The sequence below is a fragment of the Apium graveolens genome, chromosome 9 (genome assembly GCF_009905375.1).
Source record: "Apium graveolens cultivar Ventura chromosome 9, ASM990537v1, whole genome shotgun sequence".
NCBI lineage: Eukaryota > Viridiplantae > Streptophyta > Magnoliopsida > Apiales > Apiaceae > Apium > Apium graveolens.
Genome location: NC_133655.1, coordinates 176839960 through 176851603, shown reverse-complemented (window position 1 = coordinate 176851603; position 11644 = coordinate 176839960). Strand labels below are relative to the sequence as shown.

Genomic DNA, 11644 nt, shown 5'->3' with positions numbered 1-11644 from the left:
GGGCGGAACCTAGTAGTAGCTCTATTCCTAAGGAATTAGAGGAACCAAGGAGAAGTAAGCGTGCAAAAATAGTCAAGGATTTTGGAGGTGATTTCATCACTTACAATATCGAGGACGAACCTTTAACTTTCCGGCAAGCTATGGATTCTTCTGAGTCAAGGCACTGGAAGGGCGCTGTCAAGAGTGAAATTGACTCTATTGTTTCCAATGGAACATGGGAGTTGGTTGATCTCCCTCCTGGGTGTTCTACTATTGGGTGCAAATGGGTCTTTAAAAGGAAGTTGAACCCTGACGGCTCAATAGATAAGTACAAAGCTAGACTGGTAGCTAAGGGTTTTAAGCAAAAGGAAGGAATTGATTATTTTGATACATACTCTCCGGTTGCAAGAATGGTAACAATCCGAATGCTTATAGCATTGGCTTCAGTCCATGGTCTTATCATTCATCAGATGGATGTAAAGACGACTTTTCTTCATGGTGAACTTGAGGAAGAGATTTATATGGATCAGCCTGATGGATTTGTTGCATCAGGCAATGAAAGGAAAGTATGTAAGTTGATCAAGTCCATCTATGGCTTGAAACAAGCTCCCAGAGATTGGCATAAAAAGTTTGATGAAACTATATTGCCTTTCAGTTATAAAATTAATGAAAGTGATAAGTGTGTCTACACTAAAGTTAAAGGTAATGAGTGTGTTATCTTGTGCCTATATGTGGATGATATTTTATTGTTTGGAACCAATATTGAGATTATTAACGAGACTAAAGAATTCTTGAAAAGACATTTTGAAATGAAGGATATGGGTGAGGCAAGTGTGATTCTTGGAATCAAACTGGTTCAGTCCACTGAAGGAATAACCTTGACTCAATCTCATTATATAGAGAAATCTATACTTGAGAAATATGGTTATTCACAGTGTAGAATCGCTAGTACACCTTATGATTCGAAAGTTGCCCTTGTCAAGAATACTTCAGGAGTGCCTGTGTCTCAGTTAAGGTATTCTCAGATTATTGGGAGCTTGCAGTATCTTGCTAACTGTACTAGACCAGATATTTCATATTCTGTGTCTAAATTGGCGAGATATACAAGCTGTCCAAACAGAACTCATTGGGATGCTCTTGATAGAGTACTTAGATATCTAAAAGGCACAATGTACCTTAGTTTACACTACAGGAGATTTCCTGGTGTGCTTGAAGGGTACAGTGATGCAAGTTGGATAGCTAAGAAGTCTGGTTCCAATGGAGTGACTGGATACGTGTTCACCTTGGCTGGTGGAGCAATATCCTAGAAGTCAAGCAGACAGACTATTGTTACTCAGTCTACTTTTGAGGCTGAGTTGTGTGCACTTGATGCCACAGGGACGGAGGCTGAATGGTTACACGGACTTATGTCTGCAATACCTGTAGTAAGCAGACCGCTCCCTGCTATTGCTATTCACTGTGATAGTCGAACAACTATCGACAAGATTAGCAGTAAAAAGCATAATGCTAAAACTAAGAGACACATCCAAGTTAGACTCAAGTCTATAAGGGGTTTAGTGACTGATAGGATCATAGCTATAGAGTTCATAGGAACTCAGAATAATATAGCTGATCCTCTTACTAAAGGACTGGAACCTACAGTGGTCCTTAAGTCAAGGTTGGGGATGGGATTGTCAACCCATCATAATTCATCAACAGTGGGAACCCAATACACATGAGAGGAGATCCCTCGAAGTGTATTCAATGGGTAATAACAAGCTGTAAGGATGAGTTGGTAGTACCTTTGCTACATAGATGATACTATAGTATCTGAGTCTATCCCCTGTAAACCTAGAAGGTACTGACACTGCCAGAAAAGTAAGAGTGTTAAAACTCTGAATGGGATCAAGTCATTTGACGAGATAGAGGCAGTATATCTCTGGAGATGCCCAACTAAGCGAATGTAATTGTGTGGTCGCAATTAGAGGATAGGGTTAATCCTTGAAGCATTCGACGAACAGGATCGAGACATGACCATTAATGTCTCAAAGCCGTAGATTGGCACCATAACCTTTGACTTGTCGTCGTCTATGAAATATGGTTATACTAAACGGATTAAGATTCAAGGTGAAACATTCCATCTGAGTCCGATAGCCATTGAAGTAGAGGAATTAGGAGGGTTCAAACCCGGAAGGGTACCGACTCTGAAAAACAAGTCATGATGGGAAATTGATCACATTTCTGTATGGATTTGTGGGGGATTGTTAGAAAATTAGGATTTTAGAGCTTAATTTAATTATGTTCTTGATGTTAATCCTAAAATCTAATGATTGGAAATTGTTCAATGATATTTGAACTTAAATTTTCATGTATGGTTTTAAGAATTTTCTTAATGAAATCCATATGAAATGAGAGTTGAAAGTAGCTTGGAAAAGCTTGGAAAATTTGAGAATGTTTGTCCCACATTGAAATAAATAAAGGGGGTTGTGTGCTTTATATGGTATTACCCACATGAGTAGTATACAACTACTAAGGTGTGTGATGGTCCATTGTGTTGTTGTGTGCTTCACGCGCGCACACACACACACGCGCGCGCCCGCCCCGCCACGCACCGCACCGCACCGGACCGGGTCGGGTCGAAGGGCGATTTGGGCGAATGTCTCGGCGTCTCGCGTACGCGAGGCGACCTGGGCGAGGATTTTATTTATTTGAGAATTATTTTAATTCGAATTTATTTATCGGTGATTGGATTATTGGGCTGGGTTCTGAAATAGGCTAAGTAGTCTAAATATATTGAACCTGCAAATAATCTGATCTGTAACAAGTTCTGATGTTAGAATCAGAACTTAAGAACTGATGAATAAAATCAGAACTTAACAAGTTCTGATATCAGAATCAGAACTTAAGTACTGATGAGTCGAATCAGAACTTAAGTATTGATGAGTTAAATCAGAACTTAACTTAAGTTCTGATAATAATGTGGGTGTTAATGTGAAAAGCTGTTACAAATAATTTAAATTCAAAAGCTGATCAGTTTTGATTTTTTCATTAATGAATTCAAAATCTGATCAGTTTTTTATTTTTTATTAATGAAACAGTTTAATTCAGACATTAAGTGTGTTGACAGTTTCATTTTTCCTCTCCTATAAATAGAGGCTAAACTGAATGAATAAAAATATATAACACACTACATTCTCATCTCTTCTCTTCAACCTCTCTGCATTTCTCTCCCACAAGAACTGAAGTGCTGATATTTTCCGGCGACTGAGGTGCTGGTCGAAGTGGAGGTTTTGTTGCTGCTGTTAACATAAACTCCGAGCTGTTTTATCCTGGTGGAGATATTGCGCACATCCCAAACGCAGCAGGTAGGGGGCAATAATCTCTTCAAGAGCAGCCAGGACTTCGAGCAAGGCCTGGTGACTCAGCTGTAATCATTTTCTTGGCGTTTTGTATCTGTAAACCTTTATTTCAGTCACTGTTGAAAGCTATGGTTTCGGGTACATCTTTCTTTCTCTCTACGTTATTTCAGTTACTGATTTTGTTTACCTGCATGTTTTGTTTTGTTAACTGTGGTCTTGGCCTAAACTTGTTAAATTCTTTATACACTTGCCTCTATGTTGCTATACTTGTTAGTGAGTTTCTCAACATGTGTTGCTTCTGCCTGATCTTTTTCTTCTTATGTACACCTTCTTTTAACTTGGAAAGACTATCCCCAAGACTATGATTGTATTACCAAGACTATCGGTAATACAATCAAAATACTTGGCAATACTATCAGCAAGATGGTCTCTAGAGCTGCCAAGACAATCGACAATACTATCTCTAGAATTGCCAAGACAATCGGCAAGATTATCCTGGATAGTCTTTCCAGTTCATTTGATTGTCTTGCCAAACAGTTTGATAATCTCTCTCACATAAAAACTAATTAAAATAATACTGAATTAATTAACTAATTAGATAATTTAATGAATAAATTAATTCTGATTGAATTAAAATAACTAATTGATTTAATTAATTAATAGAGAATTAAATCAATTTCTTGACTGCAACCAATATTTTGAAAATCACTGAAAATTATGAACAACTTCTATTACTTCAATGTTGACACTCGATATACTGTATGGTTCATGAGTGACTAACTTCTGTGACGGTTTTTCATGTCTTGACTTTACGACTGTGATTTTCTTCAATTTGAACCCTATTACCTTTTAATGAATATCCGTAAATTTGACTGTCATTTTGATGAGATCTCTGTCACTTAAGTGGTTCCACTTTCTCGATTTATTTCAGTGAGGCTTGATCAAATAAATGAGCTTCTTTCAGTAATGTAATTCTTCCAGAATGTAGATTGACTTTGATTCTTCTTTCTTTGACGAGTAATACTTACTGAGATCACTGTGACTGTCGAACTGCTATTTACTTATTACATTTTTATTTAACTTGAGTTAAATCCTAGAACTAAACAAATAGGCCATGACATATGCCTTTCAAGTGTAAAACTATGAGATGACTTGAAAAATTATTTCAATTGAAAATGTTTACTATCTTAATTAAATTATAACTAAAACACATATTTAACACTTTTTACGTACGTGGACTCAGAGACACACTTAGGGTATGTTTCAGTATTGTTGTTAAAATTGACTATTAAAGTGCTGTTATTAAACTCAGATGATTGTTTGGTAATATTTTTTTGATTTAATATATTTTGATGTAAAAACAATTAAAAATAATATTTATGATGAAATTTGAATCACCTCCTTCCTAAAAAAATGAAAAATAGTTTGTTTCAAAAAAAATATGGGGGACAATTACTTTTTTCAACAATAACTTTTAGACCAAGAACAAACTAAACATATTTTAATTATTACAAAAAATTATTTACCTATTTTCGCGTGCATGATCATTATAAATATCTGTTTTAATTAAAAAATATATCGAGGCATAATTACACTTTTAAGAAATTTACTAATAATATAACAATAAAATTAAATTATCAAAAATAACCACGCTACTTTTATTTCAATCAAAACATGTGTCACACATTATTTGTTTTATATATTTACAATTTCGTGTACCATAATGGATATGAATAAATTTCCCAATCAATTAAATCTAATTTAATTTAATAATAATATATTTACTGAACTTCAAAAACAAATAACAAATTTAATTCAATAATAATATATTTATTGAACTTCAAAAACAAATAAGGCATGTTTGGTTATCTAATTAAGTGGGCCTATTTACTTATAAGTTCGTTATAACTTATTGACGAGTGTTTATTTGTCTAACTTACAAGTCAAATTTACAACTTATAAGCTGATAAGTTGAATATTAGCAACGAAGTATTTTTTCTCAACTTAGTTTGATATTTTAATTCTTTTTTATTAACTTTGATTTTAATATAACTATTTTTTTATTGTCAATCCAATTTAAAATTCACGAATTAGGATAATTATATGTAAAAATCATTTATTTTAGTTCATTTAAGTGAAAGAAAATACTGACTTATAAGTAAAATTATTCAAATACTTAAATAACTTATAAATATTTATCTAATTATCAATTATAAGTTACTTATTAATTTTAAATTATAAATTATAAAATTTCCAAGTAAAAGAGAAAGTTACAAATTGGGCTTTCATCCAAAAAGTGTACAAAACCCAATACGTAGGTGGGTAGGGTTTTGAGATAAATTTCTCACAAAAAAAGCCCATCAAAACGGCGACGTATAGAGTAGGGAGAAATCTTTAAAAAGCTGTCTGTCCGTTGTTCTTCCTCACGAGTACGACCAATCTGCTTCAAACATAACCAAATTTCAAACATGTATTACAGAGGGTAAGATGCTTTGGTTACATTCAACTACACACTTGTATCTATTTATCTTTGTATCTCTTTGTGTTGTCTGATTTAATTTATGTTTATGTAATATACACGCTTGTATCTGTCTTAGGTTTTTAATTTTAATATGTTATTTATGATAAATTGATTGCGTACAGCTTTATATTTAATTCATATTTAATTCATTCAATTGGTATAGTGATTTTCATTTTACTTAAAGTGAATTTTGATTCTGATTCATTTGCGAAACGATGTTGTAAATTGATGATTTAGACAAGTTTTAGTGGAAATAATTCTGAATTGGATGATATCGTAAATTATTACATGAAAACTGCATTGGAGGGCCCCATTGAGTATCTCTCGATTACAAACTTACGCATTTGGGATACCCTTAAGGAAATTTCAAATCTTAATAGTTTGTTTCATATGGGATCCATGTTATGCACCAAATTATGTTTTTGTAACTGTGATGATTTTCTCAAACACCCTTCAGTACCTGCCTGAAATTTTGGGATGCTAGATCTTCTTATATGTTTATTGAATTTTTTCTAGTAAATAAATAGTGCCAGGTAATGACTTGGGAAAAAGTTAAAAGGTGAATATGCCTTTCATTACTAGAGTAGGGTTAGAGGGGGTGCTCTAAATATACGAGTTCGACGCATTAAATTATTATTGTTGTTTCCGAAATTTACTTCATTAAGAAGAAGTGTTCTAGAAATTGCTAATAATTCTGCATTGGAGGATATCGTAAATCACCACATGAAAGTTGCATTTGAGGGCCCCAATAAGTGTTTCCCGAGTATGCATTAACATTTAAAACAAATTAAACTGATCTTTATTTATTCCATTGTTTTAATTTTTCTTTCATCTTAAATCCCGGCCTATTCTTTTTGATGCATTTGGTTGTTTAATATATAAAAAATGTATTATATAATGATAAAAATTTATACTACTTCTAGCGTTTCATTTTGTTACACAAATGAGCTTACTCTGTTCTCTCTATAAATGCCTCACCGACTCCTCTATTTTCTACACAAAGTTCGCCTAGGTATGTCAAAAGTTGCTCTCACTGTATGGTTTTTGTATATGAGACTTAACGTATAAGTGTGAATTACCTGCCTTTTAGAATGAAAAAATTACCCCTGCAAATTTGCTATGATTTTTTTCCCTGTAGGTTTTTATTCTATTCCTGAATGACTCTGATTCCTCTAGTTTTTCCTGATCATATCTTATTTTTCCCGATCTAGCCCCCAAAACACCAAGGAAACTGTTTTTTACTCAAGTTGGATCCGCATACCACCTAGGTGTTAATTAATCGTTGCCTCATTTAAGCTCAATTTAGGGCACTGGCCACTACTTGTTGATTACATATTTATGAAAGGTTTTTATTAAAGTAAAATTGGATGGCATGGTTCAGTACTGTTATTCGTGCTGCTGTATAGATAATTTAGCTATAATTTCTTAATTATTGGAACATTGTGTGGAAATTAAAATGACTCTATAGATTAGTTCTTTAGTTAATTGCATTAATGTGTGAAGCGATTTCAAATACTGTTATTAATCTTCGCACATCAAACACTTTGCTGATTAAAACATATAATTGTTACACAAAAATTAAGAATGAACAATAGCTGATGAATGCATATTAAGCCTATTCACCACATTTACTTTTTGAAATGGATATGTGAGTTTTCAGTGTTCATTAATTTATAATGTATATAAGGATTCCATGAGAAGGGATGTTGAAATTTTAAATAATTCACTAGTAATGCCCAATATCCTTGTTAATTGTTTTCCTTTAACTTGAACTGTAGTGGTTACATGGATGGTGCTGATCCCCGTGAGTTGGGTTTGAAAAGGCAGCGTTTACTTGATCAGGGTTCTACGTATTACGGGACTGGATCAGGATCAAATTACATGTACAGTCCACCGGCTTACTCTTATGTTAGTCAACCTCCACCTTTCCCTGTTGTCCGGCTTCGAGGCTTACCTTTTGATTGTTCTGAAAGTGATGTCTATGAGTTTTTCCATGGTCTTGACGTAGTGGATGTTTTACTTGTACACAAGAATGGAAAATTCTCGGGGGAAGCTTATTGTGTATTGGGGTTTCCTCTTCAAGTAGATTTTGCTCTACAGAGGAATAGGCAAAATATTGGTAGGAGGTATGTTGAGGTTTTCAGGAGCAAGAGACAAGAATACTACAAGGCAATTGCCAATGAAGTTTCAGATGCTCGTGGTGGTTCTCCTCATGGAATGCCAAGGTCATCGAGGGCAAAATCTCATGATGAGGGGAAGGAGTCTGCAGAGCACACTGGTGTTTTGCGGTTGAGAGGATTGCCATTCTCCGCTGGAAAGGACGAAATTTTGGATTTCTTTAGGAACTTTGATATACGAGAAGACTCGATTCATATTACAGTTAATTCAGAAGGAAGACCAACTGGAGAAGCATTTGTGGAGTTTTCAAGTGCAGAGAACTCGAAAGCTGCAATGGTGAATGATCGGAAGACTCTTGGGAGTCGCTATATAGAACTTTTTCCATCATCAATGGAGGAGTGCCAAGAAGCAGTATCAAGGGGAAGGTGATTAATCTTTCTTTGCAGTCTGATTCCTTTAATTTGGCATGGTGTTATTATTTTTGTAATCCATACTCTTGGAGCTTTGCTGCTCTATGATGAATTATATGATATTGCAGTAACAGTTTCAGCATATGTACTTCTGTCCTTCAGTACTTTGCACTTAATTAGAGTGTCGTAGTATAATCTCTGTCTAAGTAGATCTTCATTTAGCACATGATAAAGTTTGATTTTTTTGTTAAGGTCTCTGCTATGGTAAATATATATAGTGGTATGTGATCTATTTGGGTGAAGTTTTCCTAGTTATCATCCTTGATATTTATGCCTTCCTCCTCTTCTTTTTATGGCTAATTATATTTATGCTTAATATCTGTCTGGCTGGTTATGGTAAATTAATCACTTTAATCTGATACATAATAGCAGTATTGTTTATAACTTGGGCACTGCTACTTTAGCTTTGAGAATAACAGTTTGAAAATACATGTGTTTGAAATTTGAATACTCTAAATAGTAGACATTCTGGAATATTTGGCATTTAACTAATATTATTAGACAATGGTCAAAATTTTTCAACTTCTGCTGTGTTTGCAGAATTACTTGCCTCCATTCCAGTCTAATACCTTTTGCAAATGCATCTTTTTAATTTTTGTTTTTTATTCACTTAGTTATTTTTATTCTTTTAATGCATTTTAAACAATCGTGATATTAAGAGGATGCCTGCTCTTGTAACTGTATCATCCTTCTTAAATGTTGTAGGCCTCTGAATTTTGATGTTACTAGAGCTATATAGAATGCGAACATGTGGAATAATAATGTGCTTTCCGGAACTACCGCTCTGTTTTAGTCAAGAGTTCATTGTGCTTTTCGGAACTACTGCTCTGGCGCTCTGTTTTAGTCAAGAGTTCATTGTGCTTTGGGAAAACAACATATTCCATTTTGGCCCATTACATGCACTTACACAACACAGACTTCTAAAATTTATCTCTGTCATTTTGGTGGTATTAGCCAATTTTTTTACTAGAGTATTAAAATATCATCCGGTTCCCCTCTATTTAATTCTGATACAGTCTTCCTGCTATATAAACAAATCATAGTAGAATAGATCAGTTTTAATGATAGGTGCTCATTTTGCATACTTGAAACTTTTTTTCTCCCAGATCCGTTTTATAACTTTTTGTCTTGCTTTTTGAAGATATAGGGGAATGTCTTTTATGTTGGTTGTTTTTTGAATGTGATAGTACTGTCTAAGTAGCTTATTTTATTTTTCAATTTAATTGTTTTACAAGTGTTAATTGCTCTAGATATTTTTTGGTAAAAGTGATATGTTTACTCCTTATACAACTAATAGACATAGCTAGCCATGTTTCTTAGTGCTTGTTTGTATATGTGGCTGAAGAACTAACTTTGACTCTATGAAGATTAATCTACTGTAAATTTATTGGTCCTTATCTGAACCAAATTAGCGACATGGCCGCCTGTTAGATTTTTCCAATGCACTGCTTTGCTATTAGCTGTTTATAATTATAGACCGAGTTTGACTTTTTGTGCATTGGCTTTTTGCCTAGTTGGAGTAGTATCGCCAATATTGTCATAGAAAACTATTGACTGTATTCTGTAGTTCTCTTTGCCATACTTATTGTTATCCGCTTGAAATTACAATCTTGACATTATATAACTATGTTCTTTAGATTGTTTAACATTTCTTACAGCTTATAGTTTTTTATTACATGTTTAAATTGGTATCAAACTCGCAACTTTGACGATAGAAGTTTATAATGGAAGCTTTGTTAATCAGATCTAGTGCCTCGCATGATGGAGGAGACGACTCCCCCGAACAAACTACTGTCGTGCGAATGAGGGGCTTGCCATTTTCAGCTGGGAAGGATGATATAATGGAGTTTTTTAAAGAATATGTGCTCTCTGAAGACTCGATACATATAACAAGTAATATGGATGGAAGGCCAACCGGAGAAGCATTTGTAGAGTTTGCCGATCTGGATGATGCAAAAGGAGCGTTGTCGAAGGACCGGATGACACTTGGAAGACGTTATATAGAGCTTTTTCCGTCATCACTTGAGGACATGAAAGAATCGGGTTCCAGGGGACGATAATATGTCTTTTGCCTCAATTTTTCTTGTGTATTTCAATAAAATTATCGAAGAATGCTTCACATTGTGCACTGTTGCCAAAAAAATGTTGAGATATTAGTTTTTATTTGTTGGTTAATAGACATCGAGAAAGTGTTAAAATATTACTATCCGGAAAACTAAAACAACGCAAATCGAGGGAAACCAAAATTCCTTATGCTTTGTGCTGGATGATTTGAAGGTGCTGGATGAAGCAAAGATGTGTATCACGCGAAAGAAGGGGACATGCCTTTTGTTGGCTACCATGTTTCATGGCTTGTAAGGTGTGAATGTGTATTGTGGCCGTACAAACAATGCACGGTGATGTTGAGCAAGTTATGTGTAGGATGTCTGGTATTTTCATCTTTCTCTGATTTTTTTTTAAAAAATTTGTGTTCTTAACCAAAGTTTTCTAAATCATTATTTGTTTTACGACAGCGTTGAAACAATTTTGATGGTATTTTTTACTTCCGAAGGCATGTTAGATATTGTGTAAAACTAGCATAATGAGCTGTGAGAGGCATATGTCATTTTTAGAATTTTTTATAGGTATTTATATTTATTTATTTTATGTTTATTAATAAAATTATATAATATAACTAATATAATTCGATTAATTATCAATTGAAATATTAATATATACCTAATAATTAATTTTCTTGTATTTAATATGTACAAGTTGTGTAATTAATATGTTTGAATCTACAAAAGTCTAAAATTTAATATATATATATATATACTCTATATATATATAAGTATATGTAACTAAATGGCTCATATATTCACATACAATAAACTATAGTTAATATGCAAAATTAGTTGGCTAATATGCAAAATAAGTTGGCTAATTTAGTATTAGTGAAATTTGCGTTCATAAATCTATCATAAATTCATTTGTAGGTATCTTTAAAAAAAAAATTCACAAAGTGATTGATGAGTTAGACTTCCAAAATCTTTCATTTTGTATTTAATATAAGGTTTTCCAATAATAGTTATTTCATTAAAAAATGACCTAGATTACACGAAATAAATATAAACAACCAAAATGGCCATTTATGGTACTCTAAAAATGATAGATCGCGTGTAGTAATTTATAACGTAGTATAATCTTACATTGTAATAAAGATGATTTTTGGGATGTAT

The 11644-nt window shown here is 33.5% G+C and overlaps 1 protein-coding gene across 3 annotated transcripts; it reads left to right on the top strand.

Annotated features, from left to right (window-relative positions):
• Positions 1-5580: 5580 nt before the first annotated feature.
• On the top strand, positions 5581-10872 carry LOC141684228 (uncharacterized). Of its 3 annotated transcripts, XM_074489098.1 has the most exons (4): positions 5581-5648; positions 5728-5799; positions 7617-8381; positions 10171-10872. In XM_074489098.1, the coding sequence occupies exons 2-4, from the start codon at positions 5786-5788 to the stop codon at positions 10484-10486; spliced, it is 1095 nt and encodes a 364-aa protein (XP_074345199.1). In that variant the 5' UTR covers positions 5581-5648; positions 5728-5785; the 3' UTR covers positions 10487-10872. The 3 variants fall into 3 exon arrangements, with proteins under 3 accessions (XP_074345199.1, XP_074345198.1, XP_074345200.1); XM_074489097.1 differs by lacking the exon at positions 5581-5648 and having other exon boundaries at positions 5660-5799; XM_074489099.1 differs by lacking the exons at positions 5581-5648; positions 10171-10872 and having other exon boundaries at positions 5660-5799; positions 7617-8385.
• The last annotated feature ends 772 nt before the right edge of the window (positions 10873-11644 follow it).

Coding starts and splice junctions, on each gene's coding strand:
- LOC141684228 (XM_074489098.1), top strand. Junction 8,382..10,170: donor GAAGCAGTATCAAGGGGAAG/GTGATTAATCTT, acceptor TTTGTTAATCAG/ATCTAGTGCCTCGCATGATG.